Below are 25048 nucleotides of genomic sequence, written 5' to 3'. Positions count from 1 at the left end.
TCTAAATAAACGCCACTACTGGATTAAAATAACGGATAATTACATGTTGTCTATACGTTAAATGTTATCCTGTGTCATGAATGCGCTTGACCCACCTAATATGAGATAAACCACATTAAAATTGGTGACATTTTTAGTAAACTGCCAGCAGGTAAACTAGTTGTTAGCTGCCTTACTGTTTTAAAAGAAAGTAATTTCCTGTCAGGATTCTTCCTCGGACTACGTCATTGAATCCTTCGTGTCTGGTTGCTGCATACAAGGCTTCTGTGGAACTTTCTACTTCACTGTAGTGCCCTTTAAATAAAAAAATATTTGAAATCAATAACAGAGCAGAATGCTGGAGTCTACCATTGCGCACTGCGTACAATTAACATGCTAAGCTCCAAGGATATCTCCAGCAGTCTGTAAGCATGCTTTTATCTGTTTAGATGAGGTATGGCAACAGCATAAATGTCACAGCTGGACAAGGAACACACTTCCGTTACACAAACAAGTGACAAATTTTAAAAACTAGCTGGTAACTGAGAGTTTCGCCCCTCCATTGGCAGCCGTCTAGGCCTTACGCTCTGGAATTCTCTCCCAAACCTCTTCACCTCTGTCTCCTTCTTTAAAGACGCTATATAACACCTACCTCTTTGACCAAGCTTTTGGTCACCTGTCCTAATGTCTCCTTCTTTGGCTCTGTGTCAATTTTTGTTTGATTGTACTCCTGTGAAGCGCCTTGGTAGGATATACTATGTTAAAGATGCTACATAAATGCAAGCTGTTGTTGTAATAGAGCTGCAAGATGAAATTAGAGAAAAGTTGGAAAATTATATCCTTAATATAGAATGGCCAAATACCCTGAACTGATCATTAATTACTATCGGATTTATTTTTAGCAAGAAATAACAGGAGAAAATTGAGGGGGATAAAAAAGTGCACGCTTGTATGTCTTGCTGAGTGTTTCTAGCATTTTCTGCACAAATATTTCTGAAGTCTAACTGAAACAGTTGATGGTAAAATTTAATATTGCCATATTTGCTATGAACAGGAAATTCTGATCACTGTATCCATTTTGTAAATAACATAGCTGTTATTATCAAGGCTCCTCGGATATACTTCACTTTTTACACATTGCTTCAGAACCTATCATTGTTCTATAGTTTCAAAGCTCTTAATCGTACATCTTGATGCAGTTTTATTTCTTTCCTGTCCCATCTCCATTACAAGGTGTGGTAAGCAAACTCTTATAAATGCGCAAAGAACTTACCTCTAGTTACTTCCCTTCCAAAATTTGGCCCTTAAAAGGTAGGTCCCAGATTGTGCACACGATATATTAGTGACATCATATTGCAATGCACATGATGATGTCACTAATGTGATGCATATGCATCTTGGCATCCAATAAGACCAGGGAGAATTTGCTTTTTTGCAGGTCAGAATTGAATAGAAACCTCTTTTTACCGATACCCAACTGGGAAAAATCCAGAAATTTATTAGTGGAAAACAGTAAAAAAAAAAGTTAAGTCTCCCTAACTATGAATTTTAAAATGTGAATGTAAAGTTTGCCTGCTCTGTATGTATGATACACCAGACTCTTTTGCAGCAAAGTAAACCAACAAAAGAAACTCAAGGACCTTTGCTACAAGTACGAATTTAAGCAAGTCTGCATCACCTCACCTTTAACCAGCAAAATTTAAGGCAATAGCACAAGGTCAAGATAGAAACCCTACACAACCCTGAAAAAGCCCTGATCCTACTTCTGGTCCCCTAACCAAGTTCTTAGCCATCACCATAGCAACTGCAGAAATGACCTGCTCAACTAACTTACCTGAATATTCCAGCCACAAAGGACTCTCTAGAAGCAGCCCAGTTTTGACTTGTGCCACTTAATCCCGATTCATTGCAGTAATTAAGAACTTTTTCCTCCAGCAGCTCAACCAAGATAACTAGAATTCCTGCCAGCATCTCTGCTCTGCGCATCGTCTGTTATGCCCGACACTGGCCTTCCTCAGGAAGGATATATTGGCCTTGGAGTGGGTGCAGTGTAAATTCACCAGAAGGATACTAGGGCTTAGAGGTTTAAATTATGGGGACATGTTACATAGACTAGGCTTCAGTTCCCCTGAGTATAGGAGATTGAGGGGTGATCTGATCGAGGTATTTAAAACGTTAAAAGGATTTGATAGAGTAGATACGGAGAAACTTCCCTCAAGCACGGTGGGGGGGGGGGGTCATAATCTTAAAGTTAGAGCTAGGCCATTCAGGAATGAAATGAGGTAGCACTTTTCCACACAAAGGGCAGTAGAAATCTGGAACTATCTCCAATAGGCTGTGGATGTTCGGTCAATTGGAGCTTTCAAGATGTGAGGGGAAGGCATTGTTGGACCTTAACACAAACATTAAGTAAGTTTTGACACGCATGTCTTCATGACATTAACTTGTGCTGTTCCACTTGGAATAATGGGTGTTCATCTCTCAATATCGCAGTGAATCACAGCAACACTTTGAAGCAACTGCACGTTTGCAGCCTTTAATTTGAGTACTACACCACCTCGGCACCCAACCTAAATATAAATTTGAAATATATATTATTACACTAGCAGTTTTACACAAGGCACATTGGCCAGTGAGGCGCTAAATGTGCTGCTAAAATATACTCCAGTACATGAATTGGTATACCACTGTGAACAAACAACCCAGTAAAACTCCAATATCCCTCACACAATGTCACTATTCCTTGGCTCAAACATCACAACCAGTTGTTATCGTTCTCCAAAGTCATGTTGCCGTAATTCTAAAACTGGGCAGAGCACATTCATCACAATACAGCATGCAAGTCAACATGCTAACAACCAGGTTCTAATCCCCTTGCTTTGTTTTTATGATTGATGGTGTGATCTGAACCCGCTAGATTTGATTACATCCTTTGAACAATTTTCCACATATCTAGTATTCAATATATAATCTACTCCAATCCCAAATAGGTCATTTGGGCAAGACTGAATTTTATCTTTGTAACTAAATGTACACCATCTGCTGATGAAATAATGTCAGTATTGTGGGAAAGGTGCTCCGAAATAGCCGAAGGGTACCTTCGAGATTCGTAGGAGAATTACCCTTTAAACTGCCTGGAGTACTCTGCAAATAGAGTTTTAGCTTGAAAGTTGCTCACTCTATATGGAGTTCGTCTGTAGAACTGAATGCTGGGAGGTGCCTGGAAAGCAGCTTAATTCAAACCATCAAACTTTAGATTACGCAAGTTTTCTCAGATAATCAGCCATAAAGCTTCTAAATTAATTACACCATGAAAGCTTGCGTATACAAACAAAGCCTTCTTTATTAGTGTTGAAAGATATTTTGGAGACTCAAGTCCAGGGAATAGCCCAAGGGATGACCTAAGCATTTCACAACATCTCTCATCCTGTGTGGGACCTTTGCTTAAAGATGAGGCTGACAGGCAAGTGGGTGGGCTGTAAGATAGAGCTGGCCTGTCTAGAAATCCATACTTCAGTGGCTCAAAGGCCTCCCGGACACAACAACAACTTGTATTTATATAGCACCTTTAACGTAGTAAAACGTCCCATGGCGCTTCACAGGAGTGTTATAAGACAAAAAATGACACCGAGCCACATAAGGAGAAATTAGGGCAAGTGACCAAAAGCTTGGTCAAAGAGGTACGGATTATTGGGAATGATTTATATGAATGATCCTAAAGGAGCAAAATCCTCTAATACATGCATCACTCAGATTGGTTAATTGTATGGAAGGGGTTCCTCATTGAAATTAAAATATAAAAATAGTTTAAGACACCTCCAGCAGATGTGGATAGAAGAATATGCTCATCTTCTTCTGTAAGAACCGAGCAGGTGCAGAAAGGCACTTTTTGCAAGTACAAAGTATATCAAGACAGGGAGGAAGAAGTTAGGCTGTTCTGGCCTGTTATAAGCAGTCGTAAGTGTGTCATTTAACAAGGATCTGAGATCAAGAATGGTGAGAGACATGCCAGCTAGCTCGGATATCATTGTTCGTGTAGAAGTTGGGTTCAGCTGGAAGAAAAACTAAGTAGATCTAAGTGAACAGCTAACCCTGCCACCGAAGGGGAGCATTGACTTTACGCTCCAGAAGCCAACGCTTGTGTCTCAGGGAAGGAAGGGAGATCAACTCAGCCAAGCTGATCGTAAGGACAAGGTCGTATAAACTCTGGAACATTGTTAATCGTGCACATAGACTCTGAGCTATTCGATATAGACACATTATCCAATGTTAATTTATCAGCTAGCTAGCGATTTAACCCTAAAATGTCGCCAATTGTAGTAATCTCAGAATCTGATCACTGCTATAATTAATGCTCATTATCTGTTACTGCTGATTTACTGCGATATTGTGGGAGACTACAGTCTCCCGCGTAAAGAAATAGGCAACACAGCGAGCTACAAGAAATAGGTCTTTACTCCAACTCTCACAATACAGTACTGAATTCGTAAAGCCCGCGAACCTGTGATGACTCACGGATTGGTCACCTGCTGGAACCTGATTGGTTTTCCTTCTCTCAGCAGCAGGCAAGTCTGAACATGCCTTATTCCTCTCAGCTTGCAACTGTCTTGCGGGGGGAGGGGAATACAGCAGTTAAAAGGGGATTATACAGGTTTATCTACATACACACAGTGTTTCCCCAATGTGGCAACGCCACAATACACTGAATTGCCGCTGAAATTTCTGTTACGCATTTTGTTAAGTAACTGTCCATTAATTGTTGCTATTTGAATTGCTAGGTAACCGTGACTACATTTTTTTGAATTTATTAATTGCCTATAAAAAGAAAGAATAAAAATCTGCATTTATACAGCACCTTTCATAACCTCAGGACATCCCAAAATGCTTCACAACCAATAAAGCTCTCCTGAAGTACACTGTTGTAATGTAGGAAATGGCAGCCAATTTGCGCACAGTAAGATCTTACAAAGAGCAATGTGATAATGACCAGATCATCTGTTTTAGTGATGTTGGTTGAGGGATAAATATTGACCAGGACACCGGGGATAAATCCCCTGCTCTTCTTCGAAATAGTGCCATGGGATCTTTTACATACACCTAAGAGAGCAGACGGGGCATCGGTTTAATGTCTCATCCAAAAGAGGGCACCTCCGACAGTGCAGCACTCCCTCAGTACTGGACTGGCGTATCAGCCTAGATTTTGTGTTCAAGTCTCTGGGTGGGACTTGAACCCACAACCTACTGAGTCAGAGGAGAGAGTGCTACCCACTGAGCCATGGCTGACGTTAAGTTCTGATCTTGTAGTCGATAAAGAGTTGTTTGTGCATGACTTGTTGTCTGACTTCTCCTTTGATGATTTGGCAAGAAAGGGTTAATTCATTCACTCAGTAGCTTATGGGTATCCTAACCAAGGGTTGGGAAGATATCCTCAAAGTTAATCTGAACATTATTGTCAAGCAGTTCGGCGAGCTGACTCAGGTACCATTCACTCCTAGATCTAAACTCCACAGTAAAACCCCAGATGGTTCCTTACTGAGGGGTTAAGCAAGAGTGTTAAGGACTGATCTGGTTCCCTGGCATACATTTGTCGGGATACGGAAACCCAGTGTTCTTACATTATTCCAGGCTTATTCTGAGCTAAGTGAATATCTTCCAATGTCAGAATATGAAATGTTACAAAATGGCATGTAAAACTGTAACATTATTTAGTAAAGAACTTGCAGTTATATAGCATGTTTCATCCCTCAGAACATTCCAAAATGCTTCACAATCAATGAATTACAGTACTCTGTATGCATGAGGAGAAAAAAATAAGATAGTGAGGCAGAATTCTTAATTACCAGTGAACATAATTCATAATCTTTGACCTTTACTAAATTTCACTGATGCAAGGAACAAAGTCAGACAGCAGTATTTGCAGGTCCTGCTGAAGCTCTGTGCCTCCAGTTGGCGGAACCAGCATTCAATGGGATTGGGTGAGTCCAAGTTGTAGCCAGGAGGATGACGACCATCCGGTCACACATCCTTTGGTGGGCTGTGAGGTTCACCATGCCACTTGTGGGCAGCTCCTGGTATCTGCTCTCTGCCTAATGCCAGTATCTGCTGTCTGCTGCGGGGAAGGTTTAAAAAGGGGGCGGGGTAAAGTGGGGCCTGCTTGGAGTTGAATTAGCTCCAGGAGGACACACCTGGCAACGGGAGGTTGGAATCAAGTACCTGAGCCAGGCACGTCCACAGTAGTCCATTGATGATCGAACAACCAACCTCATTAATGCGTTTGGAGGGGCACTGGGATTCATGTCACTCAGCTTCCTTTGTCTCCGGTTTACTGCTCATATGCCTCAACCAATTTTTTTTGCTAAAAGGTAGGGGGGAAACATGGACTTGCTGGAAAGTTTATTATAATAGTTCACTGTGACCATCTATAGAAGGGACATTTTGAAATTGGCTCCTGGGACATCATGACGAGTGACTGTTTAGGAACTCCATTTAGTGTTTGCTAGTCAATAAAGAGCTGTTAGCGGATGACTTATCAGCCAACTGATGACTTGATTCCACTGATCTCTGAGCTAATTAAGCAAAAATACACACAGCCATTGCCAAGCTGAAGATAGAAGGACAGACGGAAGGCTGAGCCCATCAGTCTCTTAGTCTATTCTCAGCGTCGTGAGGGAGTACACACAAAGTGCATTTTTGTTATTTCATCGCACCTTGGAAGACTGCTTCTAATTTCTTATTTTTCTGCATTTTGCCGACATCTTCTTGAACACTGAGCTGTTTTTGTATCCGCCAGTGGCTCGGGTTGAATCAATGATGATGCTTCCCTGGTTGCTCAGTGAGTTTATCCAGTCAGTAGCTGAGCCATACAGACCAGGATGGTCTCAGGTTTGATGCTCAGTCTGTGCTGATTTAGCTGACCTCTGTAAGGCAGCAGTTGGGGCACTACAACTGGCCTCATCACTCATGGTTTGGAAGGGAATAATTGGTAATGCTTCCTGCTCCTTATCACTGCCCAGTGACTTCTGCTGGAAATAGCCTTATGTAGATAAATGGAAAGGACTAAATTGGGTTTTACTCTGATGACCCCCATAGTAAATAACTTGCAGTCATCATCGGGACTGAAACAAGGCAACTTGCCAAGAGTATCTGACACCATGGAAAAGGGAGAAATTTGGAGAGGAAAAATATTTTACAGCAACAAAATTGATGTAAAGGAAAGCAGCCTTTTCCATTCTCTCTTATTATGTGAGAACCCCATGTGCCTGTCCTTCCAATTTCTCCCAGATTAAATGACTTCGGGGGTGGTGGCTGGGAGGAAGTGTCTAGTCATGATGCTCTGGCCATCATGGTGCAGGGCAGGCTTGATGGACCAGCTGGTCTTTTCCTACCTGTCAATTTTGTATGTTCGTAAAACTGAATGCTCAAATCACTCCCGTCCAGATTCACAAAACTGGCAGAAAGAAAAGTAATTGGTACAGGAAACTTTGGTTTATCCGGAGGTTGTGTGTCTGGAATACTCGATCTAACGGCAAAAATCAGGAGCCGTTTTCTATAAGTTTTTTTAGTTCTCGTTCTTTTTTTTTCCCCAGTCAGGCACTGCAAGGTCTGTAGCTATAGCAACAGCTTCAGCTAGAGACGCTTGCAGCTACAGCCGACTCTTTAGAAGCTGTTGCTAAGCAACAGTGTTTGTTGTCAGATACGGAGATGAAAACCTCCGTATGCTTCAACATTAACTTTGTATGTCCGGCAGTTTTGATAGATCGGCAACACGCCGGTCCCGTATATCACAAAGTTTCCTGTAGAAGGATTAGAGGGGAGTTGAGAACTTTTTTCACCCAGAGGGTGGTGGGGGTCTGGAACTCACGGCCTGAAAGGGTGGTAGAGGCAGAAACCCTTATTGCATTTAAAAAGTACTTGGATATGCACTTGAAGTGCCGTAACCTACAAAGCTATGGACCAAGAGCTGGAAAATGGGATTAGGCTGGATAGCTCTTTTTCGGCCAACACAGACACGATGGGCCGAATGGCCTCCTTCTATGTTGTAAATTTCTATGATTCTAAAAACAATTGTTTCTCCCCATGGGATGATGAGTTTGGTAGGCACAAGCATGAATCACAGTGTCTTCAGTCTCCATGGTGCCAACCCTCCCAACTGGACTTGATTTAGTTCATGCCAAGGTTTTGCCAGTTGTTAAGTGGCTCAAACCCAATGGATATCCTCAATTTTCCATTAAAAGCAGTTGCACTTTCCTGAAATTTTTTTAAGCCATTTTAAATACATTTTAAGGTTACTGTGAAGTTACAATAGATCTATCATTTAGATAGTACTTGTTAATTCAGCACATGTATTGCAGTTATTGCCTAACTGAGGTTACCCGTTGAGTGAATTTGTCTTTATCCACATTGTGGCTCCATACCGTATTCTAGTCCATCAAAGCGTGCCATGTTTGATGCTACTTCTGTTGTGCATAGGACATGATAGCACACAATTGAGTACTGGGTATGAGGTAGGGAGACTTCAACAACTCTGGCACCTGCATTTTCAAATAGGTCAGCAGCCTTTGTCCAGTTTTCCACTGCTTCACTGGACAGTCCAGGGGCATGATATTCCTTTCAAAACAAGCAAGAATGGTGTAGATTAAATGCAGGAAAAATGAAATATCTGATCTTCCATTTCATATTAAGAGCTAATAAACTAGTTTTGTGACAAATTTACATTCAATATTCTTGATCATAAAGAACCAAATGTTGGGAGAATTTGTTTTCAAGGTTTAATGAGTAGGTTCTGGGCGGATGCACTAGAGAGGGTTTGAAGGACGTTAGAAGGATACTGATCCTATGTCTAAATGCTAAAAGCCATTTTTAAAGCATTTTGGGGGGGAAATCTCTTTTCTAGTCTCTCTTATTGTGAGAACAGCCCCTGGTGCCTGTCATTCCAATTATTCTCTGATGTAGGTGGGAGGAGCTATCACTTGGCCCTTATTCAGTGTCTCCCACAAGCAGCCTCTTTCAGAAAGGACGCGAGTATCGAATATACAGTAGAAGCACACCCTGATCGAAGTAAACTGGGTCAGGATCTGTTTGATAGACCAGAAATCCGTTAGTGTCAAAGTTCTATAATGAACCCTGATGTAGCATTACACACCCACCCTTCCCTAACACAGCGTTACATACCCACCGGCACAATGGTATAGACCTAACCAATCCTAACATGGCATTACATACCCACTGGCACAGTGATATAGACCCACCCAATCCCAACATGGCATTACATACCCACTGGCACAGTGGCATAGACCCACCCATCATGGTGTTACATATCCACCAGCACAGTGGTAGAGACCCACCCAATCCCAACATGGCATTACATACCCACCGGCACAGTGGTAAAGATCCACCCAATCCCAACATGGCATTACATACCCACCAGCACAGTGGTAAAGACCCACCCAATCCCAACATGGCATTACATACCCACCGGCACAGTGGTAAAGACCCACCCAATCCCAACATGGCATTACATAACCACCGGCACAGTGGTATAGATCCACCCAGCCCCAACATGGCATTACATACCCACTGGCACAGTGGCATAGACCCACCTAACATGGTGTTACATACCCACCGGCACAGTGGTACAGACCCACCCAATCCCAACACAGCATTACATACGCACCAGCACCGTGGTATAGATCTACCCAACCCCAACATGGCGTTACATACTCACAGACACAGTGGTATTATAGATCCATCTAACCCCAACACAGCATTGCGTACCCACTGGTACAACGGTACACACCCATCCAACCCCAACAAAGCCTTACACCGCCTTTAAGCATCGAGTAACCTTTATACATACACCCCGACATTGAGTACTATAGCACTTGGTAGCGTGTGTTCCTACTGTTAATCAATGGAGCGTGCAACTGACAGAAAGCATAGCTAATAAAACCATCTCAGCTACTGAATACATTGGACAAATAAATAAAGCTGAGAAACAAACAGAGTCAATATATCTATTTAAACTGTATTAGAAAACCTTACACTCTGGAATTGCAGCATATAACCAGAAACAATAGCGAACAAACATACTGCCATTCATTCCCAATATAATGCAGTGTAAACTGCAAGTGCATCATATTTTCTGTTAAGGAAGTTCCGTACATTTACACAAAAAATGAAATTCTACTTTTTCTCATTAAAATGAATAATAACGTGGAAAAAAATCTCAGTCTTCTACTTTCTTTCAACAAGACTAGAGGGAGATTTGTTGAAAAATATTAATAAATCCTAAAACCAGTTAACAGCAAATCAATGGTTGGGATCTCGTTAAGAAGATGTTGGAGAACATTTCCACAGGTGCCAGTCACCCCCCTCCATTTTCTGTTGCTGTGCACCAATAAAAGCTGTTTGCTGCAATGATTGTGGGCAGTTGACAATGTCTTTCCAGGGTTAGGTGAGGGGATCCCTGGGAGTGTGTTAATATTTGCCATGAGGAGCAAAGGAGTGCATCAATATTTCCAGAAGATTCCTCATACAGAAAAGTTTGAAAACCATTGTTGTAAATAAATTTAAATAATTCAACTAAAATGAACTATGGTATCAGAATTTACCAAAGAGCCACTTTAAGGATGCAGAGCATGGGTTGGGGGGGGGGGGGGACTGAAGTAAATGATTACCTCAGTTTAGACCTCTCATGTGTGCTTCTTAAAAAATAACTTCTGATAGGAAAAAAAAAAGTTTAAATTGAAGCAAGTCATCTTTTAACTCAGTTCTGATGAAGGGTCACAGACCCGAAATGTTGGCTCTGTTTCTCGCTCCACGGATGCTGCCTGGCCTACTGAGTGCTTCCAGCATTTTCTGTTGTTCTATCTTTTAACTCAATACTGGTTGATTACTAAAGCAAAATGCTGCAGATGCTGGAAATCTGGAATAAAAACAGAAAATGCCAGAAATACTCAGCAGGTCAGGCAGCATCTGTGGAGAGAGAAACAGAGTTAATGTTTCCGGTCGATGAACTTTCGTCAGTACTGCTCTGTAGTTGGCTAGCATGGGGTTAGAAAATGATGACAGCTCCATGCTGGGTTCTAATAATGGAAAGATGCCAATCTCTGTTATTTCAGTGGAGACGCCCAATGACTGAGCCCCAAGGTAGATATCAGCCAATTACATTGCTAGACTCTTCCCAATCTGAAGTATTGCTCCCCTTGCTATGGAGGTGATGCTTGAAAAATCCTAGTTTAAACAAACAGGCAAGAATTGTTTACATTTCCTTACCTGTGAGACCTAAAAGAGAAGCACTTTGCTTGATGGGGAACGTGCCTAGGTGGTACTGTGGTTTAGACATTGGCCTTTCATTCTGAGACCTGGGTTCAGATCCAACCCACACTGATGGGATGAAAGTTTCTTCTGTCTACTGGCTGGAATGAGTTTAGGTAGCATCAACACAGCACAAAATGTGCTGCCTAATTTGACACGAATTGGCAATCTTGCTCAGACAGAGAAAAGGCTGACTTTACTCTATGTCGTACCTGACCTCGGAATACTTAACACTGAGCACCTGTGCTGGGTTCCATTTCCCAACGCGAACATCCCACAATTTAATGAGCACAAAAAAAAGCTTAAAAAGGTACTTCTTCCTACTGCATTGTCCTCCTTTGATCTGTACCTTCTAGAAGACCTTGTTCAAGCATAAATGTGTTGTGAAAGTAGTTATCTGCTTTTCACAATTCAGGGGGTGTAAAAGAGGAGGGGGTGTCGCAATATTAATCAAGGAGTCAATTACTGCTGTAAGGAGGGATGATATCTTAGCAGGTTCCTCTAATGAGGCCATATGGGTAGAGCTTAAAAACGAAAAGGGGGCAAGCACTTTGCTGGGAGTGTACTATAGGCCCCCAAACAGTCAGGGGGAGAGAGAGGACAGATATGTAGGCAAATCTCAGAAGTGTAGAAATAATAGGGTAATAATAGTAGGGGATTTCAACTTCCCCAATATTAACTGGGATAGTCAGAGTGTGAAAGGCTTAGAGGGTGCGGAATTCTTAAAGTGCATCCAGGAGAGCTTTTTGAGCCAGCATGTAGAAAGTCCTACAAGAGAGGGGGCGGTACTGGAATGTACCATAATTCGGTGAGATTTAAGGTAGTCATGGAAAAGGGCAAAGATGGACCAGAAATAAAGGTTCCAAATTGGGGGAATGCCGATTTTAATATGATAAGGCAGGATCTGGCCAAAGTGGACTGGGATCAGATACTTGTAGGAAAATCCACATCAGAGCAGTGGGAGTCTTTCAGAAAGGAAATAGAAAGAGTACAACGCCAACATGTTCCCGTAAAGGTCAAGGGTGGGACCAACAAGCCCAGGGAACCCTGGATGTCAAGGGATATACAAGAATGGATTAGGAAAAAAAGGGAGGCTTTTGGCAGATACAAAGGACTAAAAACAGTGGAAGCTCTAGAGGAATATAGAAAGTGCAGGGGGGTACTTAAAAATGAAATTAGGAAAGTGAAGAGGGGGCATGAAGAAACACTGACAGGCAAAATAAAAGGAAAATCCCAAGGTGTTTTATAAGTATATTAAGAGCAAGAGGATAACCAGGGAAAGAGTAGGGCCCATTAGGGGCCAAAGTGGCAATCTTTGTGTAGAGCCGGAAGATGTAGGTGAGGTTTTAAATGAATATTTTGCATCTGTGTTCACTATGGAGAAAGACGATGTAGGCATAGAAATCAGGCAGGGGGATTGTGATATAATGAACAAATTAGTATTGAGAGGGAGGGGGTACTAGCGGTTTTAGCAGGCTTAAAAGTGGATAAATCCCCAGGCCCAGACGAGATGTATCCCAGGCTGCTGCGTGAGGCAAGGGAGGAGTTTGCAGGGGCTCTGACACAAATTTTCAGAACCTCTCTGGCCACAGGGGAGGTGCCAGAGGATTGGAGGACAGCTAACATAGTACCATTATTCAAGAAGGGTAGTAGGGATAAACCAGGGAATTAAAGGCCAGTGAGCCTAACATCAGTGGTAGGGAAATTATTAGAAAAAATTCTGAGGGACAGAATTAATCTCCACTTGGAGAGGCAAGGATTAATCAAGGATAGTCAGCATGGCTTTGTCAGAGGGAGATCATGTCTAACCAATTTGATTGAATTTTTCGAGGGGGTGACTAGGTGTGTGGATGAGGGTAGTGCAGTTGATGTAGTCCACATGAACTTCAGTAAGGCTTTTGACAAAGTCCCGCATGGGAGACTGGTCAAGAAGGTAAGAGCCCATGGGATCCAGGGCAATTTGGCACATTGGATCCAAAATTGGCTTAGTGGCAGGAGGCAGAGGGTGATGGTCGAAGGTTGTTTTTGTGTCCAGTGGTGTACCGCAGGGATCGGTGCAGGGTCCTTGCTGTTTGTAGTGTACATTAATGACTTAGATATGAATGTAGGAGGTATGATCAGTAAGTTCGCAGATGACACGAAAATTGGTGGAGTGGTAAATAGCGAGGAGGGAAGCCTCAGGCTACAGGACGATATAGATGGGTTGATTAGATGGGCAGAACAGTGGCAAATGGAATTTAACCCTGAAAAGTGTGAGGTGATGCATTTTGAGAGGACTAACAAGGCAAGGGAATACACAATGAATGGTAGGACCCTAGGAAGGACAGAGGATCAAAGGGACCTTGGTGTGCATGTACATAGATCCCTGAAGGCAGCAGGACAGGTAGATAAGGTGGTTAAAAAGGCATATGGGATACTTATATTCTATGCCACGGCTAATGAAGGCAAGAGCAGGGAGGTTATGACGGAGCTGTACAAAATTCTAGTTAGGCCACAGCTGGAATACTGTGGGCAGTTCTGGTCGCCACACTATAGGAAGGGTGTAATTGTATTGGAGAGGGTGCAGAGGAGATTCACCAGGATGTTACCTGGGCTGGAGCACTTCAGCTATGAAGAGAGACTGGACAGGCTGGGGTTGTTTTCCTTAGAGCAGAGAAGGCTGAGGGGGGCACCTGATTGAGGTGTACAAAATTATGACTCTATGGGCAGGATTTTCATTGGGCCGTGGAGGCGGGATTGGAGGCGTGTGGGGGGTTAAAATCCTGAAATCGGGGGGGCACGAACCCATCCCGCCCCCAACCCGCCTCCATGCCAGTTTCAAAGGAGGCGGGTACCCGACCCACACTGGGACCCGCCTCCCCGAGGCGGGAAGGGGATTAGTGCCAATTAACTGCCTGTTAACAGGTAGTTAACAGGCAGTTTTTAGCCTAATCCCTATTTTCATTCTTGAAGTATGGGGTCCCCGACGGCTCCAAACCATGCCAAGTTAGCGAGGCGGGCCGTCGGGTTCGAGATGTCTGGTGTTCAGGTGAGTGATGGGTGCATGAGTGAAGAGGTAAGTGTGTTTGAAGAAGTTTTACTTACCTTTACAGCCTTCCTTCCTTCAGGTCTCGGGAGTCCTTCATCTCACCGGCACAGAAAGCAGAATGGCCGCGATCTGTCAAAAATTGTAGCATTCAGCTTTCTGTTCCGGAGAGATCTCTAAATCATCCCGAGAGGAAGGAATTAACTTGGAGTACAGATTATCAGCTTCAAACAGCTGATATTTCATCTGTCAAAAGGTCTTGACAGATGAAATATCAATGTGATGTCACCTGTTGCCGGGTGGCGCTTAATTAGCCTGCTGAGCCCGCTGGGTGGGCTCAACAAGGTCAATCAAGTCAAAATCGTGTGGGTTGGCTAGAACTCGATGGAGGCGGGACTACAACCCCGAAAGTTGTAGTCCTGCCTCCTACCCACCTCCTCAATGAAAATCCAGCCCTATGACTGTAGTTGTATTTCCAAGAGCTACCTTACAACAGGATTACAAAATCTAAATACTTATGGGACTCACCTTTGGAATCCCCACACACAGATTTCTTACATCTATCTCACCAGGTAATTCAAAGGGTTCAAATGGGTCTTGTACGGTGGTGGAGTCTTTGGGATCGTGCCCAGCAAGCACACCTAATGCAGAATTAGCAGCAAAATTAGTACAAATGCAATCCAAAACTAGCAGTCAATTCGCACACAGAACAATTCAATGAATGGCTAGGCTGGCAACCCACAAATGCACAAGTGCCAAATGGGTCATGAAGGTCAGATTCATGGACAGATTATTTGAGAGATTTGTGCTGGATATTTATATTTTTACCAAGAGCTTTATTTTTTACATTTATATTACCCCTCCATTTTTTGGTTTTGCTTTCTCTTCTTCCCACTTTAGGTTTCCTTCTATCTTGCACCAGAATGGAGAACAGGCAACCTGCTCCTGGCCCCTTCTCAATGCACTCAACAACTGTCTGCTACAAGAGGTGAGAAATGGCCCTAGCATGTATTGGCCTCTCTTTTGGGTTTTTTCTGTAGGGTTGACGGCTCTTTCGAAGAGCAAGCCAGTTAGTCGCACTCCCCAGCTCCTTCAAGTATTTATTCAATTCCCTTTTGAAAGCTACTATTGAATCTGTTTCCACCGCCCAATCAGGCAGTGCATTCCAAATCCTAACCACTCACTGTGTAAAAAAGTTTTTCCCTCATGTCACCTCTGGTTCTTTTGCCAATCACCTTAAATCTGTGCCCTCTGGTCATCGATCCTTCAGCCATTGGAAACAGTTTGGGCTAGAAATCCAGTGCATTTACCCCTCCCATTAATGCCTCCGGGGGGGCATAAACGACTTTTCGCCCAGGTGCGGTGCTACAAACAACTCCCGCTAAATTCAGTTAAACAAGGCCCTGTTTGTCTACTCTTGTAAAAGCTCCATAACTCTAGGTGAAGAGCAGGGAGCTCAGCCAGTCTCCTCACCAACAGAGATTTGTCTAACAGACTCAGCAGAACCTGGGATAAATAAATTCATTTTGAGAGACTGATAATTTAGAGCATTAAATGGATTTAAGAGCCGGGCAAGCACTAATTGTTAGCAACTCAGTAGTTTAGATTTTATGACTATTGGAGTATTTTGTTTTCAGAAATAAAACTAGAATGAAGAAAAATGAAATTAAAATGTGCCCAAATCCGACTGTACTTGCACTACCAGACTCCACAGATTGCATGAATTATTTAATCTCGAACCACATGATTATAAGTGATCATTTCGTAAAGCAGTGCATCTCCCAATCATTATGTACACATTTCCATGGACAAGTTTTTGAAGATAACTGTTGTCAACTGTATTACCAGAAGTGAATTAATTTTTCCACATATATGTCTCAGCAATGGCCCTCCCACACCTGGTTAATAAGCACAAATAAGAAGAGGTTTTTTAAATGTTAAAATATAACCTACCTAGTACCGTGCTTGCATCATCTACACATCTGGTCATAATGCCAGGAACATCCATGGAGTTGACCAGTGGTATGAGACCATGGCGAGAAAGTAACCCATAGGAGCTCTTGAAGCCTACAATACCACAGTGGGCTGCTGGATTGCGAGTGGATCCTCCTGTATCTGAACCTAAAGAACTGGGAGAAATGTTGTGCGATTAGTACTTTGTGTGTCACATGCTCTCCTCCAATTGTATTAGTGCAAACATTACCCCCTTACCATAAACTCAGATAGAACGTCTGGCACTGGAAATTAAGGAATTCTTAATAAAGGGTGAGCTGCTATGAAACTAGTAAATGGAGAATAAAACAAAAGGTGAAGCATGATAAAACTGAAGATAAATTCTGGAAAATGAGTAATACGGGGACAGAAAAAGGGATGAAGATTTATGAGACAAGGTACACTTTGTACAAATGATGATGCCATGAATGTTGGTCCTAGAACCCCAGTAAAAGGCCTTCATGTTAACTCTAAGGAGTTCTGGATGGCTATGTTCCAGAACGACATGGTGTATTGGCTGCTAATTTGCACAAGCATAGTGATCAGCTTAATTAGTCAGCCTATCCGCTTCATCAACAGTACACAAACACAGAGCATGATATTATGTGGGCAAATCACATTAGTATGCATCTAGATGCTCACACTCTCACTGGCAAGAACAATGTGCATGGCATGTCATGCATGGAAGGTTATAAGGAAAGGCAGAGGATTGAAACCTATGCAGCAAGACTGCTCATGTGCTGCTGAGTCTATGGATGTCAGGTTAGAGATGCAAGATTGGATTAATATTCTTGAGTTTTGCAGTTGGTTGCCTTCCTTAGGAGATTTAAGTAAACTGGAGAGAGTTTTTTTTTTAATTCATTGATGGGATGTGGGCATCGCTGGCTAGGCCTGCATTTAGTGCCCATCCCTAATTGCCTTCGAGAAGATGGTGGTGAGCCGCCTTCTTGAACCGCTGCAGTATTGTTATTCGTAGCGGTTGTTTACAACTGAGTGGCTTGCTAGGCCATTTCAGAGGGCATTAAGAGTCAACCACATTGCTGTGGGTCTGGAGTCACATGTAGGCCAGACCAGGTAAGGACGGCAGATTTCCTTCCCTAAAGGACATTAGTGAACCAGATGGGTTTTTGCAACAATCGACAATGGTATCATGGTCGCCATTACCAAGACTAACATTTAATTCCAGAATTAAATTGAATTGAATTTAAATTCCACCAGCTGCCGTGGTGGGATTTGAACCCATATCCTCAGAGCATTTGACTGAGCCTCTGGCTTACTAGTCTAGTGACATAACCACTACGCCACCGCCTCCCGGGTGGCGTAGTGGTTATGTCAACTGGAGAGAGTCCATGCATGATCTGTGCATAGTACAGACTTGATAAGTCAAATGCCCATTCCTCATTTCATACTTATTTTGCATCCTTCAGAGTAATCGGCTTTCTCCTTCCTGTAAGCCAAGAGCGAGACCCTGCCAAGTCCAGAATAGCAAAACTTCCATGTTAATATCAGCATTTTAAGCACAGAAGACGACTGTTTTCGCCCATCATCCCTATGTACTCCTAGCTCCACATCACAGCCATTTTCCTGCGCCCTTTAATATTTTTCTTCTTCAAGTGGTTATCTAACTTCCTCTTAATCATTGTGGTTGGACCAGCTTCAATAGCCACTTGTGGCAAGGTATTCCATATTCTAATAGACTTCCTGCATGAAAACATTTCTTGTGACCTCCTCCTTTATTATGCTTAATAGTACTGATCCTAGGTTTATGCTGATTCACTGACCAGTGGTAATAATCTTTTATTATTAAACCTCTCAAACAATTTCAGAATTTAGAGCACTCTTATTACATTTCCACTTGACCTTCTCTGCTCCAGTGAATACAGCCCTAACTTTTCCAGTCTCTTACCATATATCATCACATCCATTCCAATTACTAAAATTGAATTTTTACTTTGATGTACCAGTTTGAGAATGCAATGGTGGAAGGGGGGTGTGGGCCAGGGTTATCCATAGTTTTAAATCTCTCCTTGTTAAACCACCGAGAACAGTGCAGAACAAACTGCTCTCCATGGACTTTCAAAGAGCACTGTATCGACTAGATGAAAGAATAGCTTTCAAAATAAGGCTTATGAATTGTTACAATTTTAATGAGTGAAGGACAATTAACAAAGATCCATTTCTACTGAAATTTATAAAGACAAGTACATTGCTCGGCTCTTCAAGAATAAGTTAAGTCCATAGATTGATTGGTTTATTGGTGGCTGTAAGAGCGCAGTGGATGAAAAAAAATACAGAAAAATGTTAACACTACAAATGCTGGTTACAGGTTTAAGGGCAAAGCAGAACTTCATTTAAACAGTGTGACTGAAAAGGACAAATACGGCTTTGTTTCTTCTGGCGAGGGTATGTACTCTTTGATTTAGTTACTGCTTTGCTTTTTGCAAAACCACGTAACAGCTGCAGGGAGAGGGTAGGTAGGCAGCCTGTTCCCTGGTTTCTACCACTGCCAGCCTCAAGTACCTTTCATATTCTTGAATGGTTCTTGCGAGAGTGGCCCGAGAGTGGTGTTGTTCCAAAATGTACTTTCTTGTCACATCACCAGTCTCCCTGTGAACCGGCAGCAAAGGGGTTGCACATGTGCACACCAGCCGTGACATTTTGGCCAGTGTACAGGCGTGGAGTACGGATATCACAATGTTGCATCATGGCATCAGTGCACTGTGGGAGCCGTCAGTCAAAGAATACAGTGTGCCATTAGTTGCTGTAAGATGTGCAACAGCAGTTTCTCCTTGATTCTCCCTCCTATTATGGAGACATCTAACTTCCATTTGGCAGCTCCCAGCATAGAGCAGCTGGGATTGAAAATACACCCATGTTGTCACCAAGCTTATTTAACATATTATGCTACAGGGAAAAATTGCACTAAGGCCAATACACTTCAAATGCTGTGCGATAATCTTGTGTTATACTCTTAATTCATGACTGTTCCCACCCACACATGTCACAACTCCATAATGACTACGTGTCTTTCCAGGTAAAGCTCAAAATGCTCTCTCCAGACACAAACCCAAGCTTGGAACAAGAAATTGTATTGCTGAACGTTTTTCACACTTCAAGTGGACACAGTACAAAAATTTCATTTACCTTTACTGAAATCCTAGGTACAGTAGTGTAGTGGTTATGTTACTGGACTAGTAATCCAGAGGTCTGAACTAATAATCCAGAGAACGCAAGTTAAAATCCCACCAAGGCAGCTTGAGATTTGTGGAATTAAAAAGCTGGTATCGATAAAAGTGACCACAAAGGTGTCGGATTGTCATAAAAAATTCACTGTTTCACTAATGTCCTTTAGGGAGGGAAACCTGCCGTCCTTCCCTGGTCTGGCCAGTATGTGACTCATAGAAGATAGGAGCAGGAGTAGGCCATTCGGCCCCTCGAGCCTGCTCCGCCATTTAATGAGATCATGGCTGATCATCCAAATTCAGTACCGTGTCCCTGCTTTCTCCACATATCCCTTGATCCCCTTAGCCTTAAGAAATATATCGAACTCCTTCTTGAATATATTTAATGAACTGGCCTCAACTGCCTTCTGTGGTAGAGAATTCCACAGGTTCACCACTCTCTGGGTGAAGAAATTCCTCCTCATCCCAGTCCTAAATGGCTTACCCCTTATCCTTAGACTGTGACCCCTGGTTCTGGACTCCCCCGCCATCAGGAACATCCTTCCTCCTTCCAGTCTGTCTAGTCCTGTTAGAATTTTATAAGTTTCAATGAGATCCCCTCTCATTCTTCTAAACTCTAGCGAATATAAGCCTAATCGACCCAATCTCTCCTCATACGTCATTCCTGTCATCCCAGGTATCAGTCTGGTGAATCTTCGCTGCACTCTCTCCATGGCAAGAACATCCTTCCTCAGATAAGGTGACCAAAACTGCGCACAATACTCAGGTGTGGTCTCACCAAGGCCCTGTACAACTGCAGCAAGACATCCTTGCTCCTGTATTCGAATCCTCTCGCTATGAAGGCCAACATACCATTTGCCTTCTTAACCGTCTGTTGCACCTGCATGCTTACCTTCAGTGACTGGTGCACAAGGACACCCAGGTCTCGTTGCACTTCCCCTTTTCCCAATCTATTGCCGTTCAGATAATAATCTGCCTTCCTGTTTTTGCCACCAAAGTGGATAATCTCGCATTTATCCACATTATACTGCATTTGCCATGCATCTGCCCAATCACCCAACCTGTCCAAATCGTACTGGAGTTTCTCTGCATCCTCCTCACAGCACACACGCCCACCCAGCTTTGTGTCGTCTGCAAACTTGGAGATATTACATCTAGTTCCCTCGTCTAGATCATTTATATATATTGTGAATAGCTGGGGTCCTAGCACCGATCCCTGCGGTACCCCACTAGTCACTGCCTGCCACTCGGAAAAAGACCCGTTTATTCCAACTCTTTGCTTCCTGTCTGCCAACCAGTTCTCTATCCAAGACAGACCATTCCAACACCAACTTATTTGACTCTTAACTGCCTTCTGAAGTGGCCTAGCAAGCCACTCAGTTGTGTTGAAGCGCTACAAAGAATAACAAGAATAAAACTGGACGCACCACTCAGTTGCGACCTAGGCATCGAATTCGGACACGACGAAGGCACAGCCAGGCCAGTCCAGCCAGCAAGGTCCTCCTCATGAACAGCTTGAAACTGGTGCCAAAGTTGGGAGAGCTGTCGCACCGACTATTCCAGCAACAGTCTGGCATTGTCATACTCACAGAATCACACATTTCAACCAAAGCTCCAGACTCCTCTGTCGCTATACCTGGGTATATCCTGTCCCACCGGTAGGACATACCCATCAGAGCTGAGGGCACAGTGGTATACAGTTGGGAGGGAGTGGCCCTGGGAGTCCTCAACATTGGGTTCAGATCCTGTGGAGTCTCGCGGCTTCAGGTGAAATATGGGCAAAGTTCTGCTAGTACCACTCAGCTTCAGATCTCATTACAGCCTTGGTCCAAACGTGGACGTGTGCTGAATTCCAGAGATGGTGAGAATGACTGCCTGCGACATCAAACCAACATTTGACCAAGCCATAGTAAAACTGAAGTCAATGGAGATCGGGGAAAACTCACCAGTGGCTAGAGTCATATCTAGCACAAAAGAAGATGGAGGTTGTTGGAGGTCAATCACCTCAGCCCGAGGACAACGCTGTAGGAATTCCTTACAGCAGCTTTCTAGGCCCAACTAACTTCAGTGAGACTGTTCACTGATGCACAGTGTTCAGCTCCATTCACAATTTGTCAGATAATGAAGCAGTCCATGCCTGCATGTAAACAGACCTGGACAACATCCAGGCTTGGGTTGATATGTGGAAAATAACATTCGTGCCACAACAATTTCAGATAATAATCCCTGCCCCCATTTTTCATGCAGTATGATTTTGCCATTCCCATTTGCAATATTTTCACAGCATGTTCTTTCAATTCCTTCCTCCCCTCCCTAAACCACCCCCCCCTGTCTCTGCACCTGCCTAATATCTGTTACATTTCCAGATTTTTCCAGTTCTGATGAATGGTCCCAGACCTGAAACGTTAACCCTGTTCCTCTCTCCACGGATGCTGCCCGGCCTGCTGAGTATTTCCAGCTTTTTCTGTTGTTATTTCAGATTTCCAGCATCCGCAGTATTTTGCTATTATATTCGTGCCACACATGTCAGGCAATGACCATTTCCAACGAGAGAGACTAACCACTTCCTTTTGGCATTCAATGGCATTACCATCGCCAAGTCCCCCACCATCACGATCCAGGGGTGAACGATTGACCAGAAAATCACTGGAAGACCCACATTAATGCCGTTGCTACTGGAGAGGGTCAGAGGCTAGGTATTCTGCAGCGAGTGTCTCACCTCCTGACTCCCCAAAGCCTCTCCACCACCTATAAAGGCACAAGTCGGGAGTGTGATGGAATACTCTCCACTTGCCTGGATGGGTGCAGCTCCAACAACAATCTTGACACCATCCAGGACAAAGCAGTTCACTTAATCGGCACTCCAGCCACTGGCTTAAACATTCACTCCCTCCACCACTGGCGCATCGTTACTACAGTGCGTACAGGATTCACTGCAGCAACTCACCAAGGCTTCTTCAGCAGCACCTCCTAAACCCATGACCTCCACCACAAAGAAAGACATGGGCAGCACGTCGTTGAGGATATTCAAGGTTGAGATAGATTTTGGACTCTAGGGGAATCAAGCGATATGGGGGTCGGATGGGAAAGTGGAGTTGGCCATTATCTTATTGAATGCGGAGCAGGCTCGAAGTATGGCCTACTCCTGCTCCTAATGCTTATGTTCTTATGGGAACACCATAACCTCCAAGATCTCCTCCATGTCACACACATTCCCATATATGGCTGTACCTTCATTGTTGCTCGGTCAAAATCCTGGAACTCCCTACCTACCAGCATTGTGGGAGCACCTTCACCATACGACTGCAGCGGCTCAAGAAGAAGGGCCACCTCCACCGGGCAACTAGGAATGGGCAATAAATGCCGGTCTTGCAAGCAACATTCGTATTTCACGTATTAATTTTTTACAATTCTAGTGGTAACACTGCTTACTATAATGGAGTATTAAGCAAAGCTCCTGCACTCCAAAGCACAGTGCCAACAGTCACAGGTTTGTCTCCTAGTTCAGTTTTTAGAACTTTGACTCTAGTTTTACTATATTTTCCTGACGACATTTTAAAGTCTTAAATTTGTAATTTAGTGATTGAGCTGCATTTAAAAATACATATCTGTGGATTGGGGCTGTAGGAAAAAGTCTTTTGCTGATTAAGATTGGCTGTCCTTTACAGATAAGGAAGTAGACAATGAGGTGTTACGAAGCTACAATCAAGACATCTTGAAAGGAACACTGCAAGACAGAACACAAGTCAACAACCTTTGCGCAATGCATACTGTGCTGCTGATCACCTCTGCAAACTTTGCAACCCTCTCAGACATTGTTTAAGTGACCTCGAGTCTGATAAGGAGATAAAGACGTTAAAAGCTGACAATAGCCAGTGGACTCGGGACACAATAGAAGAATGCCAACTCGATCAACTCTTCCCACATACCGGAGAAAGGAGGGAATGCCCCTTTGCAGCACAGAGTGGGTTACTGAGAAGAATAAAAGACAACGATCAAAAAGATATCTTCACTGCAGTCGGAAGAAGGTGGAAGGAGGTAGTCATCTCGCCTACGAGGATAGGGCTGCAGTCGGAAGAGGGGTATGACTTGGTCAGTCAGCCCAAAGAACCTACAATCAACAACTGACCATCTGTGGGTGATCGTATGTATATCCTATCCGCAACATATGTTAGTGGTGATGGGCATTGTATTGCAACAAGTTTCTTTTCGACATTGTATTGTAAGCTTTGATCTCTGACGTCTCAATAAAGTTGAGTTCAATTTCAATTTTATTTGTCACATAACCAAATACAACAAGTGAAATCCAGTCGGTGAAATGCTTTTTCTTAACGAGCCGAGCGCACCAATCAGCCAAGGACACTTAGCTGCCTGGTATGCACGGAGCCCGCAAGGACAGCAGCCATCTTCATCGGCGCCATCACAATAGGGTCCGCTCTCGCCTCGCTCCGCCTTTCCCGCACTCCTGCCCGACAATCTTCAGCCGCCGTGGTACCGACGTCCCGGGGCCTGCTTCTCCCTGGCTCTCCTTCCGCCCGGTCTGACCTCCGAGCCTCCCGCGGTGTCCGATCTTCCAGGGCCTGCTTTTCCCGCCCTCGGTCCGCCTCCCCTCCTACCGGATTACTCATTCCGTCCGCCGCCGACTCCAGCTTCAGCCGCCGCTCCCCGAACGACAGTTAAGTCGGAATCCGCGTTTGTGTCAATTACTTATAATTCTTGGGTCAGAATCTTAAACCTGTGGCGTCCCAAAAGGAAACGTCTTACAGGGAATAGAAACTGAAAAGAAAACAAAACTGGAAGAAAAAGTATTGGAATACTCACGCAAAACACGTCAGTGAAGCAACGGCTACCGCACTCCCTCCAGAACTACCGCCTGCTATCACCCAATCAGAGTCTTTCAATTCATGATCCTGACCAAGTCGCTCTCTGTACTGTTCGGAATAGCCCCAAGGATTTCTCACTGGTCCAAAGATGCCATCAATACTCCCAGACCTGGGGAATTGAAATGAATTATTGTGACAGTATGGAATTATCCAGCTTTGGACTAAAAATAGAAAGAAAGACTTGCATTTATATAGCGCCTTTCATGACCATCAGACGTCTCAAAGCGCTTTACAGCTAATGAAGTACTTTTGGAGTGTAGTCACTGTTGTAATGTGGGAAACGCAGCAGCCAATTTGCACACAGCAATGTGATAATAACCAGATAATCTGTTTTTGTTGTGTTGGTTGAGGGATAACTATATTGGCCAAGACACCAGGAATAACTTCCCTGCTCTTCTTCGAAATAGTGCCACGGGATCTTTTACGTCCACCTGACAGGGCAGACGGGGCCTCGGTTTAACGTCGCATCCGAAAGACAGCACCTCCAACAGTCCCTCAGCACTGCACTGCAGTGTTAGCCCAGCTTTATGTGCTCAAGTCCCTGGAGTGGGCCTTGAACCCACAACCTTCTGACTCGGATGCAAGTGTGCTACCAACTGAGCCACAGCGGACACTATGGTTGACACCACTGAGGCCTTCGTATAGCCTGGAACCGGTCATCTCAAACTGTG

The 25048-nt window shown here is 43.7% G+C and overlaps 1 protein-coding gene across 1 annotated transcript in view; it reads right to left on the bottom strand.

Annotated features, from left to right (window-relative positions):
- Positions 1–25048, bottom strand: part of qrsl1 (glutaminyl-tRNA amidotransferase subunit QRSL1) — a 52205-nt gene that overhangs the window by 5309 nt on the left and 21848 nt on the right. Inside the window, 5 exon segments of the mRNA XM_085997738.1 lie at positions 177–294; positions 8394–8586; positions 14849–14961; positions 16274–16449; positions 24316–24486. Coding sequence (XP_085853864.1) covers positions 177–294; positions 8394–8586; positions 14849–14961; positions 16274–16449; positions 24316–24486 — 771 coding nt within the window.

Source organism: Somniosus microcephalus, chromosome 9 (assembly GCF_052327205.1).
Source record: "Somniosus microcephalus isolate GS21.2 chromosome 9, FLI_Smic_1.0, whole genome shotgun sequence".
NCBI classification, from domain to species: domain Eukaryota; kingdom Metazoa; phylum Chordata; class Chondrichthyes; order Squaliformes; family Somniosidae; genus Somniosus; species Somniosus microcephalus.
The sequence above is the reverse complement of the archived record's forward strand: the minus strand, read 5'-3'. Positions and strand labels throughout refer to the sequence as shown.